This window comes from Gorilla gorilla, chromosome 3 (assembly GCF_029281585.2).
Source record: "Gorilla gorilla gorilla isolate KB3781 chromosome 3, NHGRI_mGorGor1-v2.1_pri, whole genome shotgun sequence".
NCBI classification, from domain to species: Eukaryota; Metazoa; Chordata; class Mammalia; order Primates; family Hominidae; genus Gorilla; species Gorilla gorilla.
The window spans coordinates 15,312,667-15,334,305 of NC_073227.2; the positions used below are offsets into that span (position 1 = coordinate 15,312,667).

The 21,639-nt window shown below is 46.8% G+C and overlaps 1 protein-coding gene across 4 annotated transcripts in view; it reads left to right on the plus strand.

Moving 5' to 3' along the window:
- Positions 1-21,639, plus strand: part of JAKMIP1 (janus kinase and microtubule interacting protein 1) — a 175,858-nt gene that overhangs the window by 102,627 nt on the left and 51,592 nt on the right. For all 4 annotated transcript variants that reach the window (XM_055385847.2, XM_055385846.2, XM_055385848.2 and 1 more), the window contains 5 exons: positions 9,919-10,128; positions 10,577-10,696; positions 13,779-13,925; positions 15,218-15,358; positions 16,868-16,927. In XM_055385847.2, coding sequence (XP_055241822.1) covers positions 9,919-10,128; positions 10,577-10,696; positions 13,779-13,925; positions 15,218-15,358; positions 16,868-16,927 — 678 coding nt within the window. The remainder of the gene's footprint in view (positions 1-9,918; positions 10,129-10,576; positions 10,697-13,778; positions 13,926-15,217; positions 15,359-16,867; positions 16,928-21,639) is intronic.

Genomic DNA, 21,639 nt, shown 5'->3' on the forward strand with positions numbered 1-21,639 from the left:
CAGGTTGGCAGGGGCTGCCTCTGGATCCTGACATCATGGGGGCTTTCTGTTTCCTTCTCTGTTCTTTGTTGTATTTTTAATTTTCCTTCCTTCCTTTCTTCTTTCTTTCCTTTCTTCCTCCCTTCCTTTCTTTCTCTCGCTGTCTCTCTCTTTCCCCTTCGTTTCTTCCCTCTCCCTCCCTCCCTCCCTCCCTTCCTTCCTTTCTTCCTTTCTTCCTTTCCTTCCCTTTTTCCTTCTCTCCTTTCCTTTCTTTTCTTTCCTTCTTTCTTCTATTTCCCTCCTCCCTTCCTTTCTTCTTCCTTTCCTTCCCTTCTTCCTTCCTTTGCTCCTTTCTTTCTTTTCTTTCATTTCCCTCTTTCTTTTCTTTCCCTTCCTCTCTCCCCCCTTCCTCCCTCCCCCACTCCCCCTTCCTTCCACTTTCCTTCTTTCCTTCCTCCCTCCCTCCCTCCCTTCCCTCCCTCTTCCTTTTTATCTTTCTTCTATCTTTTTTCTTTTTTGACAGGGTCTTGCTCTGTCGCCCAGGCTGGAGTGCAGTGGAGCAATCACAGCTCACTGCAGCCTCTACCTTCCAGGCTCAAGCAATCCTCCCACCTCAGCCTCCTGAATAGCCAGGACCACCTATGCCCAGCTAATTTTTTGTATTTTTTGCAGAGACAAGGTTTCTCCATGTTGCCCAGGCTGGTCTTGAACTCCTGAGCTTAAGCAAATGTCCCGCCTCTGCCTCCCAAAGTGCTGGGATTATAGGCGTGAGCCACTGCGTCTGGCTGTATTTTTCATTTTCTATAATGGATCTGCATTCCTTTCCTAATAAGAGTTAAAACTTTATTTTTGAAAGAGTGCCACTGTTGGGAACTAGTTTGACAAGGTAGGAGGAATCAAGGCACAGCTTAAGGCCTTGGGCCTGAGGATCTCAACTAGGAGAAGAGGGGCCGATGGACCAGCCTAGGCTGGGTGCCCGCAGCTCCTGAGACCCCAGGGGCCCCGGAGGTTGGTAGGTTTGTTTACTCCCATGCCTGTCTGCCAAGCCCTCTCACTGGGGCCAGGCTGTTTTCTCAGCACGATTCCTCCTGTCAGTTGGGTAGGAGTGGCCCATTTCTGGCCTTCTCAGTGGCCCTTTCGCATCAAGCTTCAGGCAACTGGGAGATAAAGGAGAGTGTTTTCTTTCTTTTTTTGCCAGAAAATTACGGAAGAGAGGCTATATATTTTCCGGGCACTCCATTTGGTGAGCACCTGCTGTGAGCTAGACCCAGGGCTAGCACAGATTGTTTGAGATTTTATTTTATGCTTTTATAAAACCATAATGGTTGTTTTTAAAACTCATGAACTGACAGTGGCGTGTGTTCGATGCATGTTCCCTATATAGATGCCTGCTGGGCCAGCCTCTCGGGGGACTCGTGGGGGGCCGTGGCTAAAACCCTGCCTGGCCATCTGCAGGGAGCTCGCGGTCTACTGGGGTGACAGGTAATACCTGCTCCCATGTGATCTCAGCTTGAGAGGTGAAAGGCAGGACGTCTGGGGACTGCCCAGCCCAGCCAGGGCAGCAGAAAAGAGGGAACATGCAGCCTCCTGGGCAGATGGGACTCTGGAGCCCTGCGCACAGGTTGACCAGACACATTGAGTGGTGGTGGGCAGAGGCACCGGGCCAGGACTTGTCCCCCACTGACTCCTACCACCTGCAAACCTGGCTCCTTCTTTGAGGAAAGTGACCTCTTCCCACGTAAGCATCATTCTTCTCTGGAGACAGGATACTTTTCAGGGCACGGCAGCCACACCTCCCTGTACAGGTGGACATCATTCATTGTAATACAGGAGGTGTCTGGTTCAGGACCCTGAACTTCAAGAGACTGCTGACCTTTATGAGGTGACTGTTTTGCATAAGAATTTGAGAGATTGTTTCTGAAGCTGTCTTTTTGGGACATCTCGTTGGGTTGGTTATCAGCCTTGGAAGCAGCACATGATCTGGACTCGCTGCCAATTGCTGCATGTTAATAGTAAACAATCAGTTTAATGGGAGCTGGACACTGTTTATAGTCATCCATGGCGATGAAATTTGCTGTCAGTCAGAATGGCCCAAGAACACATATAGCCCTGGGCAGGAGAGTTCCCCCTCAGTGGAATATTTATTTACTGAGTTATAGAGAAAAATAAGACACGATTCCAGGCAGCAAAGCGCTTACAGTTAACAGGAGTGTGAGCAGATTATTCTAGTGTGAGCAGGACGGTTTGGTAATAGGACCATGCAAGCCAAAGAGGCAGCAACAAAGAAGAGGATGTGATCACTTCTGTGGGTAGATGCAGGAGTCATTTCACAGAGGAAGTGAGGTCTGAGCTGGGTTTTGAAGGATGCATAGGAGTTTGTTAGGTGATCCTATGCAGAGGGAGAAACACTGGCAAAGGTTTGGAAGTAATGGGGCATGATGTGATCATTTTAACCATATCTCTAAAATAGCCATGATGATATGTGATACTTGGATTTCCAGTAAAATACAAAATGAAAATATAATGGAATCCTGTTGTCAAGTACTGGAGACTTTATTTTCTTACTTTTAATAGGAGTTCTAAAAGTGTGAACTATTTCTGGCAAAAGGTATAGATGAGATCACAAGCAAACACCTTGTTCCCACCACACAGTAGATGAAGCATCACGGGTAGAATCGAGGCCCCTGCACCTGAATCTGGGGGAATGATTTCCAGGAATGCATTTCTGATTCTGTCTCCCATGCATGTGATGATGACCGATATAGTGGGTCTGCACGAACACTGAAAAGGTTTTCTATTCTCTGCCTTCCAATGACTTGGGGTCAAGGACCCTCTTAGAAGGGGCCATGCTTCCCTGCAGACCTCACTATGCTGTGCACTGAGAGCTTCAGTGACAGAATAACGACGAAAGGTATTTTGCTTATATTCTATGTTTTCCTCCTATAGACTTTCATAGCTGGGCAGAACCAACAATGTTCTCTCAATGGCTTAAAACCCACCTCTGCCAAGCCCCGTGCATTCCCAGGGGAGCAGGAAGGGGGTGTGGCCATGGGGAGGGGAGCCTGCCGCTTCTGGGGATGGTGCTCCAGTTTCCTCTCCGGCGTTGGTACACAAGCCCATTGGCAGGAAATGGTTCTTTGCCCAGTGTCTCATTTTGTAGCACAGGAAGGAGATCTATGGAAAGTTAATGACTTCAGAGAGCTGAAGTGCCTGTACCCACACTGGTCCCCTCTCACTGACGGTACAGGGCTCCTCTGCATGCAGGCTGTGGGCTGGCCGGGATTCCACCACACCTGGAGTGTGCTCTTCAGGTGAGGACAGCTGGGAGGGAGGGGGGCGGGACACCTAGTGAAAGGCACTGAGGGTGTTGCTGGGGTAGAAGGGAGTTCTCTCTTTTCTTTTTCTTACCTTTTAAAAAGTCCTGATGATTTGATGATATATTCATTTATTCCCCACCCTCAATGTTGGAAAGACTCTGAGATTCCAAAGGTTCTTAGAAACTAAGAACCTCCTGGGGAGGTAGTGAGTGTCCCAGCATGGGGAGAGTGTAAACTGGGGCTGGGGGCCCTCTGCGGGAGATGAGATGCTGGAAGAGATTTTGGGACTGGAGGCAGGTGACAAGACACCCTTTTAAAGTCCTCATCCAGCTATAGCCTGGGTCCCACAGTTGGTGACAAACCACCAGTTCATGCCTTAACCCCATACTGTGCCAAGAATGGCAGAAGAGCTGTGTGTCAGTTTAAAATTTCTGATTTATAGACAGTGCAAGCACACCAATACTGAGTCCTCAGGAACAGTCTCCAGCCCCTTTTCTCTATCACGTATGTTCATGGGTTTGTGTTCAGGGGAGATGTCATCACATGGTGGGAAGTGAAGCCTTTGGAGAGAGGCTGCTCTGAGTGATTCTGGGCTCCCCATTTGTTTGCCATGTGACCCTGGGACAGGTGGTTACTGTCTCCAAGCCTCTAGCACCTCACCTATAAAATGGGGGTATTCCCATATCTGCCGAGAGTTAGAATTAAACAAGCAAGTGAGCTAAAGCATGTAGCAGCTTATAGTTTCTGTAATAGGATACTTGTAAAATGTGTTCTTCTGTTATAGGAAAAATGTATATGTAAGAGAAGTAAAATGGGGGAAAAAAACCCTGTGTATTTGCACAAGAGACGGTTTGAGCTTAATTTAAAATGTGCCAGGGATCCAGTATCACAAAGCCTCCATTTCCATTTCAGTGCCAAACAAAAATCTCCCCCATTCAGGTATCTCATTGTGTGGATGGTTTTCACCCAAAATGGTCCACTTAGGAGAAGGAGTGAAAAAATCGAATGTTCATTTCTCCTATTCACCCACACCCTGTCTGATAAATGTCACTCCTTAAGCAAACCTGTTGCCCATGGCAACACATTCAGAAGATGGGCTGCTGGTTTCATTTCTTTGTCAGCTGGATTGGATTAGAAATGCAAGAAGGCTTTTGGACTTTTATCTACACATTAGGATGCATCTTAGTAAAAGTCAAGAAGAAAAGGTAGTTATGGTCAACCTGGGGTGGCGATGCTCTAGTTTAAGGCAGTCATGGTCAACGTGGGGTTTTGACACTCTAAGGACGTCATGGTCAACGTGGGGTTTTGACACTCTAAGGACGTCATGGTCAACATGGGACAGTGATGTTCTAGTTTAAGGTGGTTATGGTCGACATGGGGGGTGACACTCTAGTTTAAGGTGGTTATGGTCAACCTGGGGCGGCGATGCTCTAGTTTAAGGCAGTCACGGTCAACATGGGGTTTTGACATTCTAAGGTGGTCATGGTCAACGTGGGGCAGTGAAGCTCTAGTTTAAGGTGGTTATGGTCAACATGAGGCAGTGACACTCTAGATTAAGGTGATCATGGTCAACATGGGACAGTGACGTTCTAGTTTAAAGTGATCCTGGAGCCCATACTGCGTGGCCTGTGGCTTCTGAGAAACCCTGGTGTGGTGCTCTGTTAGTTTCCTGGGGGCAGCTGTAACAAATTACCACAAACTTGGAGGCTTACAACAATGACATTTATTTTCTCTACGGTTCTGGAGTCCAGAAGTCCCAAATCAAGGTATCAGCTGGGCCATGCTCCCTTGGAAAGCTCTAGGGTGAAAGTGTTTTCTGGCCTCTTGCAGCTTCTGGTGTGGCCGGCAGTCCTTGGCATTTCTTGACTTGCAGTCGCACCACTTCAGTCTCTGCCTGCACGTGGCCTTCTCCCCTGCATGTCTGCAGCTTGTCCTCTTCTTTTTCTTCTTTTTTTTTTCTTGAAATGGACTCTCACTCTGTCACCCAGGCTGGAGTGCAGTGGCGTGACCTCGGCTCACTGCAACCTCTGCCTGCCAGGTTCAAGCAATTCTCCTGCCTCAGCCTCCCTAGTAGCTGGGATTACAGGCATGCACCACCTCACCTGGCTAATTTTTGTATTTTTAGGAGAGATGGAGTTTCACCATGTTGGCCAGGTTGGTCTCAGACTCCTGACCCCAGGTGATTCACCTGCCTCGGCCTCCCAAAGTGCTGGGATTACAGGTGTCCTCTTCTTTTAAGGATGCCAGGCAGTGGGTTTAGGGTCCACCCTAACCTGGTATGACCTCATGTTAATTTGCATCTTCATTTCATCTGCAAAGGCCCTATTTCCAAATAAGGTCACATTCTGATTTTCGGGGTAGACGTGACATTTTGGGGCACATTATTCATCCCACTACAGGTACCAAGAATGAGAATTGATGTTGAGGTAGAGGCCTCTGCTTCAGTCTTTGATTCCCCCAAACTTTGCAATAAAGTGGAGCTCACCAAATCAGTCATGGGTCAGTGGGCTTGTTTTCACTGAGATACATTTCCTGGTGGACTTGACTGCTGAGAAACAACCGGACTCTGTTCCTTTGGGGCAGAGGGGACAGGGAGGGCTTGGAGAGGACAATCTGCATTTGAGTCATGGTTCTGCTGCTAACTAGAGTGTTAGCACATTCCCCTTTCTGGGCCTCAAGTTTGTGTGTAACTTGGGGTAAATGATGTCCGCTTTGAGGATCTTTTAAAGACTCAGAGAGTGTCTCTTAAGTACAAATGAGTCCTAGCTCACGCTAGCATTAAGAGAGGAGTGATAGCCAACATCAAGTTTGTCGTTCTTTCCTGAACTCTGTTGATTGTGATTCTTTTGGTCGCAAGTGACAGAAATTCCATCAAACCAGCTTAGGCCATGGGTGTCTGTTGGCTCCCCCAACTGAAGTCATGGAATTTGCTGTAGGTGCAGCTCCAGGTGCACTAACGATGTCATCCAGGATCCCAGGTTCTTGGGCTCTGCTCTGCCTCCTGCTGCGTCATTCCCAGGCTGTGGGCTCTCATGCTGTGCTGGGGGGATGCCACCACTGTGCCAGGTCCCACATTCTTACACCACACAGCCCAGAGTCCCTTTCTTAGCTCCTAAAGAAAAACAGGAGGATCCTGGTGCTGCCTACTTCTGGCCATTGGTTCTGATTGGGTTGTGCATCCATCCCTGAAGCAATTACTGTTGGGACAGGGACATTTGGGTGGCATGAGCCAATTGGGGACTGCCCTGGGAACTTGCAGTGGTGTTCGTTCCACCCCTTTCCTACTGCACATGCTGAGACTGGGCGTATGGGAGAAGGGGAAATGGATGCGGGAAGGAAGCTGAGGGATGTTCCATATGGTCAGATGAGCAGTTCCAGGAAGCTTGGGATTTCATCAGCATCCCAAGGGCAGCGAGGTAGGATCACTAAGAGCTCAGCTTGTGATCCAGGAGTAAAGTCAGTGAACTGTGAGTGTGCCTGCCTCTTGCTACGTGAGCTTGGCCAGTGTCTTAACCTCTGGGGCCTCAGGACTCTCATGCTGGCTCCGGAATGTGTTCTGCATTGGCCGTCCGTCCGTTTCTAGATGCCATCTCTGCTGTTTGAGAATATTTTCTAGGAAACTTTCTTGTGATGACTGGGGCAGAAGCCCTCTGTCTCACTTACTAGGACAAGGGGGAATTGGTGCTCTTCCAGGTGCAGAATTTGGGATCCTGGAGATGTCTTGCTCGCGACGGTGCTGCCTTTTGTGGGGAGCTAGTGGAAGGCAGTGGCGGGGGCTTCACTGCAAAGCTGATACTGAGGGGCAGACAAGAACCCTCCCTTACCCGTGATGGACAAACTGTTGGTTTGCAACACCCTCCACTGCCCCTACCGATTTCCTTTGCTTTGATGTTGTTATTGTTTTTTTCCCCCTCATAGCACAAATCACTCTCAATCACTACAATGTCTGCTTATTTATTATGTTTATTGCCTGCTCCCCCCTCTAGCAGAATAGAAGCCCCCAGGGCAGGGCGGCTGATCTCTTTTGCTCACTAATGTTTGCCTGCTCCCCCCTCTAGCAGAATAGAAGCCCCCGGGGCAGGGCGGCTGATCTCTTTTGCTCACTAATGTTTCTCAGCACCCACTGATAGCGCTCAGCTCAGCATGTGTTGAGTTAATGAAAGCATGTTTGAGTGAATTAAATGAATAAACTCCTTCTGCATAATGATTTTTGCTTTGGGGTTGGCATCTACATTGGCAGTGGTGTTTTCAGCATGTTTAAAGATTCCTCCTGTGGAAGGGACAGTGCTCCTACCCATTTGGAAATTGCAACACTCAGGATTTGGGATTTGGCCCAAGCAGGTAGATGCTGGTGGATCATCACCAGGGGGAGCAGTGGGCACATTCAGCAGCTGCTTAGGAGAAACTGCATGGAGCACCCATTGCAGGGGCCAGGATATCATCCTGGCAGATGGAAATAGCCTTTTGTCTTCCAAAGAAAGATGCCTCAGAGAGCTCTTAAGTACAAATTAGTACCTAGCTCACAACTAGCAAATAAGAGAGAGGTGATACCTCTGGCAAGTTTTTTGTTCTTTCCTGAACTCTGTCAATTAGGATTATTTTGGTTGCAAGTGATGGAAATTCCACATCAGAACTGTAGCACCATGGTACGTGGCTGGAAAACCTCTCAGTCTGGAATCTAGGAGGACCATTTCCTTTCTTCTCTCATCTCTATGATATTTTTTCAGTTTTTAGTGGTCTTCTTTTAAAATAAAATAGCCTCGTGTTACCTAGGGGCTAGAAGAGATTAACAGTGGCAGTGAACACTGATGGCAGGCTTGCGATATGCTAGGCACTGTACCAAATTCTTCTCATGGTTGCTCTAAAGCTCCTCAACAGTTAGACAGAGTTGGTTCTAAAGTCTTCCTATTGTCCACATTTTACAGAGACAGAAGTTGAGTCAGAGAGGTGGCCCAACCTGCCCATGGTCATATGGTCAGGGTTGGGGGGTGGGCGGGATTTTAGCTTGCTTCTCTCTGCTATCAGAAGAGGGCCCTTCACCCGAATTCTCTGCTGTGGCAGTCTGTGTCTGAAATCAAGGTTTATGATTTAGAAGTAAGAGCTTTGGATTGTAATCCACTGAAATGTAACTTGCTACGTGAGTGAGCTGAGCAGGAGGAGCCTTTGCATGCACCTGTTTCCTTGCAGCTGCCGCAACAAATAATCTCAAACTTCATGGCTTAACATGACAGAAATGTGTTCCTATACAGTTCTGGAGGCCAGGAGATTGAAATCAAGGTGTCTGCATGCCCACACTTCCCCCTAAGGCTGTGGAAGAGGATCTTTCCCAGCCTCTTCCTGATGCTGGTGTTGCTGGCTGAACTTGAGTTCCTTGGCTTGAGGCTGTGTCCCTCCAGCCTCTGCCTCTGCCCTCACACGGCCTTCCCCTCTGTGTCTCTCTTCTCCTCTCATAAGGACACCAGTCGTAAGGGCCCACCCTGCTCCAGGATGACCTCATCTTAACTAATTGCACCTGCAGTTACCCTCTTTCCAAATAAGGCCCCATTCTGAAGTTCCAGGAAGGCCATGGGTCTTGGGGGCCTGCTATTCAACCAGGACAGTGCCTTCACTGGAGCATCCAGAAAAAGCCAGAGTGGATGACCTGGGGCTGACACTTCCTCTGCATACTTTTTTTGGTGTGGTTCCTCACTGTCACCCGGCCCACTGTGTTGAGCCTGTGTCGTTTCTGACACTCCCCCGTAGGAAGGCTGGACAAGACAGGGCTGGGGGTGAGCTGAAGATTAAGTTCAGGTTTGTACGTGGAGAGGCTGTGGTCCCTCTGAGATCCAAGCAGAGGTGTCAGGCAGCCAGCTGGTTCTGTGATTGTGGAGCTCAGAGAGAAGCCAGGGCTGAGGCATGTGTTTAAGATCTGCTGCATATGTGGGGTTGATACCGTCGGGGAGGACCTGGCTGCCTGGGAGAGGATATAGAGTGAGAAGAGGCCCGAGCCTTGGAAACTCCAGGCTTCAATGAGAGCCAGAGCAAGACAGTCTATAAAGGAGATAGAAACTGGAAAGCGGCCTTGGGGAGAGGGAGCAGGAGGTCGTCAGTCTGGGAGTGGGTGACGGAGTCAGGGCGGGAGGACAACGTTTTCCGGTGGGTTCGGTGGCCAGGAGAGCACTGGTGACCTTGGCAGGAGCTGTCTGGTGGTGAGGGTTGGGGAGTTGTGGCCAGGCAGGAGAGGGTCAATGACTGAGAGGGAGACATGGTCCTGGAGACGGAGAGAGAAGCCAGCTCTGCCAAGAAGCTGAGCTGCAGAGGCCTGGCTGGGGGCCGGCAGTGTTTTATTGTATCTCATTAAAGTGAGAGAGACAGGAGCATACATTGATGTCAGTATGCATGTCAGGTTGAATATGTATGTGCTTCAACCCCTAGCTCTGTCTCCTCTGTCTTGTGGGAGTGACGGGGAACAAGCCCTGGGCTGCGGGCTATGCTTGCTCTGTGTCTGGAGTTTACTGAATTCAGTTGACCCAGGCCCGAGACACTGCTTTGACCTTTCCCTGGGCCGAAGGCCCCAAACGGGGGAGAGATTTCCTTGGTTATGAGCCCCTAGGGCTGACTGCTTATTCTTTCTCCTTTTCAGATGGATGAGATCAAAGGGAAAGACCGTGTGATTCTGGCCTTGGAGAAGGAACTTGGCGTGCAGGCTGGGCAGACCCAGAAGCTGCTTCTGCAGAAAGAGGCTTTGGATGAGCAGCTGGTTCAGGTCAAGGAGGCCGAGCGGCACCACAGTAGTCCAAAGAGAGAGCTCCCGCCCGGGATCGGGGACATGGTGGAGCTCATGGGCGTCCAGGTGAGGGGCAGCAGCTTGTGCCAGCCTCAGGCTGGTCCCCCACCCATTTATGTGGCATTCTTCTGGTCAGCCACAGAGGACACTGAGGTAGCATGTATTCACTCATTCATTCATTCACTCAGTATTGGAGGGGTTGTTATAAGTTCTTTGTGCTGGACGCTGTGTGAGATGCCGGTGCGTGGCGGCCTTTGTAAGAGATATGGGGTGGGAGGGGCCTGACCGCAAGGTCCCCAGGGAGCCACGGAAGGGTTTGAAGTCTCAGTGGCCGTCTAGATGGAGTCTTCCGCAGGTGTGCAGTGGGCTTGGGTGTTCCCCACCTTGCTGTGTGGCATGTGGGCCCCTGAATAAGGATCTCACCCATTATGTCATGTGAATTTTCTAAGAAGGCTCCACACAACTTCTTCAAAGTACATTTACGTCTTGACTTTTTTTTTTTTTTTTTTTTTAGGATCAACATATGGACGAGCGAGATGTGAGGCGATTTCAACTAAAAATTGCTGAACTGAATTCAGTGATACGGAAGCTGGAAGACAGAAATACGCTGTTGGCAGATGAGAGGAATGAACTGGTAAGTAGCCCCGAGAGACAGGCAGTGCCTCATAGGGTACAAGGAAGGGGCCCTGAGTCCCTGAAACATGCCCTGCACAGAAAGTTAATGCAGAAGCCTTCTGGTTCTCTGAACTTTCCTTCTTACTTCTTTTCGATTAAAAATCTAACACATGCTCATTGAAAAAATCTCTTACTGCCATTTATTTTTGTAGGAACTTAACTTTAGCAAACAATTGGAGAAGTTCCATGAGAAGCGTGGAGAGGATGTTCATTGCAGTGTTGTTTATGTTAACAACCCAAACCGAAGAAAATCAACAATTAAAAAACCAAAAAACCCAATTGTTCAATACTAAAGCATAGGGCAGAGTGATTATGGAATATTTATACAATGAATTCTAGACTGTCATTAAGATTGATGATGGAGACCCTCTTTAATTGAAATGGAAACGTGTTCATAGTAAATTAAATGAAAAATGCATTTTATGGAACAATAATACATTGTCATCATCTCGAATATTAGAAATTATTCTTTTTTTTTTTTTTTGAGACAAAGTTTCACTCTTGTCGCCCAGGCTGGAGTGCAATGGCACGATCTTGGCTCACCGTAACCTCCACCTCCCGGGTTCAAGCGATTCTCCTGCCTCAGCCTCCCGAGTAGCTGGGATTACAGGCATGTGCCACCATGCCCGGCTAATTTTGTACATTTAGTAGAGATAGGGTTTCTCCATGTTGGCCAGGCTGGTCTTGAACTCCTGACCTCAGGTGATCTGCCCGCCTCAGCCTCCCAAAGTGCTGGGATTACACACATGAGCCACCACGTCTGGCTAGAAGTTATTCTTTTAGGTGGTGTAATTATGGGTAATTTTAATTAGTGCTTATGTTTTTACTTTTTTGCATAAAATTTTATATACTTGTAAACTAAAACGTATACATTAATTTTAAAAATAATGAACATGGACTTCTGGTTAAAAAAGAAATCTCCAGTAAAAATAGCAATTTCATGAATATGTTTACATTTTCTGGATAACAGCAAAACTAATTTTTATGTAATGGCAGTTGATACATCAACTTCTTGACAGATGCCTCATAATTTTTATGTTTATTCTAATTTTTATTATGAAGAGAAGTATATCCACAGAATATTTGAAAAAAAATGAGTGGTGAAAAGTGTCCGTAAGTATCACCTCTTCACAACTTTAATAGGATCAAAATAAATTTACTTCCTTCCAGTGTTTTTAAAGGTTTTTTTTTTTGGCTTTAATCAGACTGTACATCTAATATTATGTCTCTACTCTTCATTTAAATATTTATAAGCTCATAAATACTCATGAGCTGCATAGTTTACTGAGTGGATTAGGAAAAAACACAGGCTTCTGGAAACATGTCAGATCAGACTGAAGTAGTTAAAAGTAGAAACTAATAAGTTTGCCAACGCTTCAATCTTTTTTTTTTTTTTTGAGGTGGAGTCTTGCTCTGTCGCCCAGGTTTGAGTGCGGTGATGTGATCTCAGCTCACTGCAACCTCTGCCTCCCGGGTTCAAGTGATTCTCCTGCCTCAGCCTCCCAAGTAGCTAGGATTACAGGCACCCGCCAACACACCCGGCTAATTTTTGTATTTTTAGTAGAGATGGGGTTTCACCATGTTGGCCAGGCTGGTCTTGAACTCCTGACCTCAAGTGATCTGCCTGCCTCAGCTTCCCAAAGTGCTGGGATTACAGGCGTGAGCCACCGTGCCTGGCCTCAATCTTAAAATCATGAGGTAACTACTGCTAGTTTGGAGTGGTTCTTAAATGTTCTTAATGTTTAAATAAATGCCTTAAAACTCACCAAGAGACTTTGTTTTATTTTATGGATATGAACTGGGATTTTTTTCCCTGTTGTGTATTGTTCTGCAACTTGCTTTTTTCACCTCATTGATCAATTACATCACTCCCCATCAGTGCTTAGAGATCTGTCTTTGTCTTTTTACCAGCGGCTTGGTAGTCCATTGTGTGGATATACCATGGTCTGTTCAACTCTCTTCCCAGTGGTGGATCTTTAGGCTGTTGCCGCTTTCTGGATTTCTGTGAGGTGCCACATGCCTGTAATCTCAGCACTTTGGGAAGCCAACGTGGGAAGATTCCTTGAGCTCAGGAGTTCCAGCCCAGCTTGGGCAGCATGGCAAAACCCCATCTCTAAAAATACAAAAAAATTAGCTGGGTGCAGTGGTGCACACCTGTAGTTCCAGCTACTTGGGAGGCTGAGGTGGGAGATCACTTGAGCCCAGGACGTCAAGGCTGCAGTGAGCTGAAATCACGCCACGGCCCTCAAGCCTGGGTGACAAAGTGAGACCCTTTGTCAAAGTGACACATGTCATTTTACCTACCTCCTGTCTCGAAAAAAAAATGCCATGTAGAAGATACATACGGGTCTTTACTGACTTTACATAAAGGTTCAAGTCAGTAAAGACCCGTATGTATCTTCTACATGGCATTTTTTTGGGGGGCGCTAGGTTTCTAGAAGTAGAATGCATGGGTCACATGGTACATTTTATATTTCAACCTATACCATCAGAATATTTTACCTTAACATTTACAGCCTGGGGAGTAAACACAGGGGTCTAGAGTCAGTCCCTTGTGTTTGAATCTTGGTGAACTCAAACCACCAGTCTTTGCAAAAGTGCAAAGCATTCTTGGCACTTTCTTTGTGAAGTTGGGCCCATTGCCTCCTCTCTTTGGGCTCAGGTTCTTTGTCTATAAAATGGGGATGGGGAAGGTGGCCCCTTCACATGTGTTGGCTGTGCCTGTGGTTATCATAATATTGATAGATATTTAAGTTGTTTCTAATTCTTTCCATGAAAATAACACTGGGAGACTACCACTATGTATTCAATTCTCACCATGTGCCTAGGAGACAGGAGCTGCCATGATTCTCATTTGATAGATGAGGAAACTGAGGCTGAGAACTTGCCCATTGTCATGCAACTAGCAAACAAATGTGTCATCCAGGACACTGGCCTCAGAAGGGGTCCTAACTGGGTTGAGTCTCTGCTCACCTCGGTGCTGTGACCTCGGCCGTCCGTCGTCAAGTTGTCTGAGCCTCTGTGTCTGTTTCCAACCACAGCTGAAACGCTCGCGAGAGACCGAGGTTCAGCTGAAGCCCCTGGTGGAGAAGAACAAGCGGATGAACAAGAAGAATGAGGATTTGTTGCAGAGTATCCAGAGGATGGAGGAGAAAATCAAGAACCTCACGCGGGAAAACGTGGAAATGGTGAGCTGTGGACCCCTTGGGGACAGCCCTGACACTCCCTTCTCTGTCTGGGATTCTTCAGCCCTGAACCTCCCGATTCACATGTTCTGGGGCGCACCTGCTGCCCACCTCCCCACGAAGCACCAGGCACAGTGTCAGTCACAGATGTCTCTCCTTTCTCTCCACCTGTCTCACATTCACTATGCTGTGGGTGTTTGTGCCCAGAGGGAGTCAGGCAGCTGTGTCCTTAAACACATCCCCCATTCTCTCTGAGCCTCTGTTTCTTCATGCATAAAATGGGAATGAAAGTATCCACATTGGAAGATCATCAAGAGGATGAAATAACAGCATGTAAAGACCTCACAGGGAACGAGCCCAGAGGACACCCAGCAAGTGAAAGCCATTACAATGATCGCTGGCAATGCTCTGCAGAGGGGTTTCTCCTCCAGCTAGGATGCCTGGTGTTTGTGGTCAGGGCGGGTGTCTTGTAGTTGACAGTTTACAGAATGATTTCAGGTTCATTGTTCAGAGTAGTATCAACCCCCACTTTACAGCCGGGAAGACGGAGGCTCTGTCACCACACATGCTCTGCTGTCTGCACTGTAGCAGGTGCAGGTGTGTGTGTGTGTGTGTGTGTGTGTAATTGCTGTTGTGTGAAGTCCTCTCCTTCCCCTGCCTTCCCCTCCCAGGTTTCTAGGCTCATTTCAAATGTCGTCTTCCACCCCCAGGCCCTGCGCATCCCTTCCTGTCAGCAGAGTGCATGGTCAGCCCCACCTTGGGCTTGGCTTTGGTCTGCCCTGTCCTCTCTTCCAGCACAGGACAAGGTGGCCACGTATTAGTCCATTTTCACACTGCTGATAAAGGCATACCTGAGACTGGGTAATTTATAAAGAAAAAGAGGTTTAATGGACTCACAGTTTCACGTGGCTGGAGAGGCCTCACAATCATGGCAGAAAGCTAAAGGCACATCTTACTTGGCAGCAGACAAGACAGATTGAGAGCCAAGTAAAAGGGGAAACCCCCTATAAAAACATCAGAGACTTATTCACAACCACGAGAATAGTATGAGAGAAACCACCACCATGATTCAATGATCTCCCACCTGGCCCCTCCCACAACACATGGGAATTCTAGGAGCTGCAATTCAAGATGAGATTTGGGTGGGGACACAGCCAAACCATATCAGGCCATCATCTCTTTCATCCTCCCGTCCATCCTTCTGTCCCTGCACCCCTGAGCTCCACTCCAGCACTGTCCCTAACAAACATTGTTGGCGGGTAACCCTGTGGTGGTCTGTCTCCCTGTGGCTGCAGAAAGAAAAGCTGTCAGCGCAGGCGTCTCTGAAGCGGCACACCTCCCTGAATGACCTCAGCCTGACGAGGGATGAGCAGGAGATCGAGTTCCTGAGGCTGCAGGTGCTGGAGCAGCAGCACGTCATTGACGACCTCTCACTGGTACATCTAGCACAGCTGGCGCGGCTGCCCCTGGCAGGGGTGGCACCAGCTGACATGGGTGTCAGGAACGGGCGTTGGGGCTCAGGGTGATGCTGCTGAGCTGGGTCAGGGTCAGGCAGTGCTGACTTTGGGACTCACCAAGCTCACCCTGGTGTGCACATTCCTGCTTCATTCTGCCACTAAGCAGCCTTGGCTTAAATGAGATCACTGGTACTTGGGGACAGTTTCCATGGCTACCCTTTTCTCACATCTTCTCCCTAGCTTGCTGTGGTTGAGAAGCATCAGTTTTAAGGATGTCTTTTGGCCTTTAGAGACTGGGCATGATCTGTTCCAGAGAAGGCTTTTTGTTTGTTTGTTTGGTTGGTTGGTTGGTTGGTTTTTAGCTTAGCAGTTGCAGACTGTGAGTTTAGGCCCACAAACTTGAACCTTATAACCAGACCAGCACCTTGCTAAGACTGCCTGTGTGAGTTTTGGACGTGTATATGGGGCGTGCATCTATCAAAGGGGGTTGAGTATGTCCTAAGCGGTGGAGAATTGCATCCAGAGAATTCCACAGCTCTCTGTGAAAGGAACTTAGGCAACAGGCAGAGAACACCTGCAGGGAGCTTTAGTTGGATCTTAGAAGTAGAACGTGTTCTGCTCACCGAAGTGGGTGTGTGATGGTTCCATGCACTGGTTTTCAAAGAATAGAAAAGCTAGTGATCAAAATTCTAGAAAAGGCTTTGATTGTAATTGTCATGTTCATTTTGCCTGCCTCCATCTCCCTCTGCCTCTTTAACTTTTCTGTTTCTTCCTTTCACCCATCCATCCATTCATCCATCCATCTATCCATCCATCCATCCATCCATCCATCCATCCATCCATCCATCCATTCATCCATCCATCCATCCATCCATCCATTCATCCATCCATCTATCCATCCATCCATCCATCCATCCATCCATCCATCCATCCATCCACCCATTCATCCATCCATCCATCCATCCATCCATCCATCCATCCATCCACCCATCCATCCATTCATCCATCCACCTATCCATCTATCCATCCATCCATCCATCCATCCACCCACCCACCCACCCATCCATCCACCCATCCATCCATCCACCCATCCATCCATCCATCCATTCATCCATCCATCTATCCATCCATCCATCCATCCATCCATCCACCCATCCATCCACCCACCCACCCATTCTTTCATCCTTCCATCCACTTATCTATGCATACATCTATCTATCCATCCATCTTTGCTTCATTACATAAAAGACTCAATGCAGCTTAGGATGAAAAATATATTTCAGTGAAATAACAATAAAGTCAAAAGGTGGATAATAAACTCTCCCTGTAGCTCTCAGTTCAGAGAAGCAGCCATCACTTGGGCACTTAGAACTTGAACTAGCCATGCCTGGTGCGGATGGGCAGGCCCAGCTCCCTTTGAGAGCCATTGGCTTTGGTTTGTGAGATGTGAGGCTGGCTGGAAATGCCAACCGTTGTGTTTCCTTCTAGGAGAGAGAACGGCTGTTGCGCTCCAAAAGGCATCGAGGGAAAAGTCTGAAACCGCCCAAGGTGAGCCTGCGATGGTGCACCTGCCCTGCCTTGCCGCTGTGTCACGGATCTGCAGGGCAGATGGGTCGTGGAGTGGGGAGGTTTTACAGAGGGGTCCTGAAGCAGACACACACATCTCTGCATGCCAGATGATGAAAAGCCTGTCATCACCGTCTCTCAAAGCAACATAAATATGGCCGTGTCATGTGACCCAGTTATTGTAATTTATTCATGGAAAACTTCCTGATGTATTCTCCACTTAGGCTTCAGGGTATATTCACCCAAAATTAAAAACATAAATACTTAAACCTTTTGAAGGATTTAAGGGACATTCAGGGTTGGTTTATATGAGAGCATATCCTGTTCTGAAAAAATCAGGAGCTTTGTGTTTTTATGGAATCATGCAGAACTGTAGTCTTTTTTGGAAAATATAGGTCTTTTGCTATTTCCTAGTAACAGTGTCTGAAGGAGCTGGGCTTATAAAATTCAAATGCCCACAGGGACCAATCTGGAATGTAAAGAGCACACTGGAGCTGATACCAAAAAAAAAAAAAAAAAAAAAAGCATACTTTGCCTTTAAACCTGTAAACCTATTTTTGGCTTCCTCAAAGACACAGGTCTCCTCTCCATTTTTTTTTGTTTTTGTTTTTGTTTTCTTTTTTAGACAGAGTCTCACTCTGTTGTCCAGGCCGGAGTGCAATGACACCATCTCGGCTCACTGCAAACTCCACCACCCAGGTTTAAATGATTCTCCTGCCTCAGCCTCCCGAGTAGCTGGGACTACAGGCACATGCCACCACGCCCGGCTAAATTTTGTATTTTTAGTTGCGGCAGGGTTTCACCATTTTGGCTAGGCTGGTCTTCTCTCCTTTTTATTGAACACAAGTGCCCCATTTGGTTTATCTTTTGATCGAGATGTGTTTATAGAGAAATATTTCTCATCTATAAGGGAAACAGCTGTGCAAATGTGATAGTGAATGGCCAAAGACATGTGGTCTTGGTGTCAGGGTGACAACAGGGAATGGTGGGGACTGTGGCAAACTGGGCCCTGAATCCTGGTTGCTTTAAGAAGGTGGGCCGATGGCATCAGATAGTCCAGTTTTTCAAGAGAAATATAAATCCTTATGTGTTAGCTTCCTAGGGCTGCCTTAACAAAGTACCACAAAATCAGTGGCTTAGAGCCACAGAAAAAGGCCAGGCACAGTGGCTCATGCCTGTAATTCCAGCACTTTGAAAGGCCAGGGTGGGTGGATCGCTTGAGCCCAGGAGTTTGAGATCAGCCTGGGCAACATAGCAAGACCCTGTCTCTACAAAAAATTAAAAAAATTAGCTGGATGTGGTGGCACCTGAAGTCCCAGCTACTTTGGAGGCTGAAGCAGGAGGACTGCTTGAGCCCAGGAGGTCAAGGCTGTAGTGAGTCATGATTTTGCCACTGAGCTCCAGCCTCAGTGACAGAGCAAGACCCTGTCTCAAAAAAAAAAAAAAGGAAAGGAAAGGAAATGTATTATCTTACAGTTCTAGAGGCCAGAATGCTGAAATTAAGGTGTCGGTAGAGCCACGTTCCCTCCCTCTAAAACCTGTAGCAGACCCTTCCTTTCCTCTTCCTAGCTTAGAGTGGTTTCCCAGCAATCTTTGGTGTCCTTGGTTTGCAGCTTGAACTCCAATCTCTGCCTTCATTGTCAGTGACATTCTACCTGTGTGTCTCTGTGGCTTCACGTATAAAGCCACCACTCATGCTGGATTAGGAGTCCACCCTACTCCAACGTGACCTCATGATAATTTAACTACATCTGCAATGATCCTATTTCCAAATAAGTCACATTCTGAGGTACTGGGATTAGGACCTCGACCTATCTTTTTGGGGGGATACAGTTTAATCCATAACACCTTACTTTATGTGAAATTGAAGGATTTAAATGCTGGATTTTAAATGTCTGTAATTTTAAATGTCCGAATACAGGTTGAACATCCCTAATCCAAAATCCAAAAATCCGAAATCCAAAATGCTCCAAAATCTGAAACTTTCTAAGCACCAGCATGAGGCCAGGGAAATTTCACACCTGGCCTCATGTGACAGGTTGCAGTAAAAACACTGTCAAAACTTTGATTCATGCACAAAATTATTTAAAATATTATATACAATTCCCTTCAGGCTATGTATTATATATAAAGCGTATATGAAACAAATGAATTTCATGTTTAGACCTGGGTCCCATCCCCAAGATACCTTATTCTGTTTATGCAAATATTCCAAAATCTGAAAAAACATCCAAAATTCCTTCTGGTTCCAAGCATTTCAGATAAAGGACACTCAGCCTGTAAAATATATACCTGTGGGCCACATAAAATATATCTATGGGTGCAATTTGGCTCCCAGGCTGCCTCCTGGTGGCCTTTACTGCAGCGTTCGGGTAATGCCCTTAGAGTGGCCTGGCTCATTGATGATTTGCTAGGTCCTGGATTCTCAGATGAGTGGGTATTTAAACAATCTCATTGAATTCTCACAGCCACCCCATGTAGTTGGTATTATTTTTTCAATTTTACAGCTACAGAAGACATATATATATAAAATATAGAAAAACTCAGAGAAAAATTAAATTGACAAGGCTGAGTTTCAAACTCAAGTCTGAGACTACAAGGCCCAAGCTTTTCCCACCAAGCCAAGTCGAACACGGGGCAAATTTCTGCACACTGACATTAGAAACTCAGAAATAGGAAGTGGTTTGAGTAGAACTTGTCTATATTTATTTATTTGTTTGTTTATTTTATTTTTTATTTATTTACTTATTTTTTTTGAGATGGAGTTTCGCTCTTGTTGCCTGGGCTGGAGTGCAATGGCACAATCTCGGCTCATTGCAACCTCTGCCTCCCAGGTTCAAGCGATTCTCCTGCCTCAGCCTCCCAAGTAGCCGAGATTACAGGCTTGTGCCACCATGCCCGGCTAATTTTGTATTTTTAGTAGAGACAGGGTTTCTCCATGTTGGTCAGGCTGGTCTCGAACTCCCGACCTCAGGTGATCCACCCGCCTCAGCCTCCCAAAGTGCTGTGATGACAGGTGTGAGCCACTGCGCCTGGCCTATATTTAAATATATACTTCTGTAGAAGACATAGAACCACATTATAGAATATCTGGGAAATAAAAAGTGATCTATCACCGCGGTGCCTCCCCGGCACATTGGTGTTGCTGTTTTAATTCATTTCCCCAGCTGGAACTGCGGTATACACATTTGCACCCTGGATTTTATTTAACATTAGACTGCAAGCCTTTATCCTGTGATAGCTGTCATTGTAAATATAAATTTTTATGGCTACATAATCTGTTGAGGAGATGGACCATAAACTGGTTTACTGTTCTACTATTGTCGGGCACATTGCTTTCAGCTCCTCAGCCCTATGAATGATGCTGCAATAGCTGTGCTTCTGTTTACGCAGACAGCTCTTTCTGGCCCAGCTCTATTTTATTCCCTGACTGTTGAACATGTCATTAAGTGACTGTACCATTATTTAGCTACCCTTTCCCCTACCTTTGGACTTGCTGTTTCTGTAAATGTTGCCACAGCAACCAGCTTTTGTCTGGAAAGCTGTGTCCATAATCAGAATCGTTTCCATGCATAGATTCCCAGAAGTTGAAATGTGGCTCAGAGGGTGAGAAGGCTTTGACCAGAGAGCATCGCGCCCACCCCACCCCACTGCCTCATGGAAGAGTTGCACCATTCTGCACAGCTGCTGGGAGTGTGTGTAACAGCCATTTTCACCATGGGACATATGTTTAAAAGGCACAAATCTAAAGACTGTGCAGTTTGTCCCATTAATGGGATGTGCTGTGGCGTTACACACCCCATAGAGCTTCCACGTGGGATTTTGAAAAATCCATTGTTGAGCCAAGAATTTATTTTTAAAGTCTATATCAGAATGCCTGGAATTAAACAGAGGTTTCTTTTACCCCCGTCCCCCATCTTCCTGACTTCTTTCTTTCTTTCTTTCTTTCTCTTTCTTTCTTTTTTTCTCCTTCTTTCTTTCTTTCCTTCTTTCTTTCTCTCTTTCTTTTTCTTTCTTTGTTTCTTTCTCTTTCTTTCTTTTTCTTCTTTCCTTCTTTCCTTCCTTCCTTCCTTCTTCTTCCTTCCTTCCTTCTTTCTTTCTTTCTTTCCTTCTTTCCTTCCTTACTTCCTTCTTGTTTCTTCTTTCCTTCTTTCTTTCTTTCCTTCTTTCTTTCTTTCTTTCTTTTTCTTTCCTTCCTTCCTTCCTTCCTTCTTTCTTCTTTCTTTCTTTTTTCTTTTTCTTTTTTGAGACAGACTTTTTGCTCTTGTTGCCCACACTGGAGTGCAGCGGTGTGATCTTGGCTCACTGCAACCTCCGCCTCCCAGGTTCAAGTGACACTCCTGCCTCAGCCTCCCAAGTAGCTGAGATTACAGGCATGTGCCACCACGCCTGGCTAATTTTGTATTTTTAGTAGAGACGGGGTTTCACCATGTTGGCCAGGCTGATCTCAAACTCCAGACCTCAAGTGATCCACCTGCCTCAGCCTCCCAAAGTGCTGGGATTACAGGCATGAGCAACTGCAACTGGCCATTCTTCCTGATTTCTGAATGTGTTTATGGGAGGAGAAATTCACAAAGGGTTAGAATTGAATCGTGATTTGCTACATTGCCTGTACAACAGGCAAGGACAGGGGCTGTGTCTGTCCTGCCCACTGTGGCCTGTTCATTGCCTGGCACAGAGTAGGTGTTGACTAA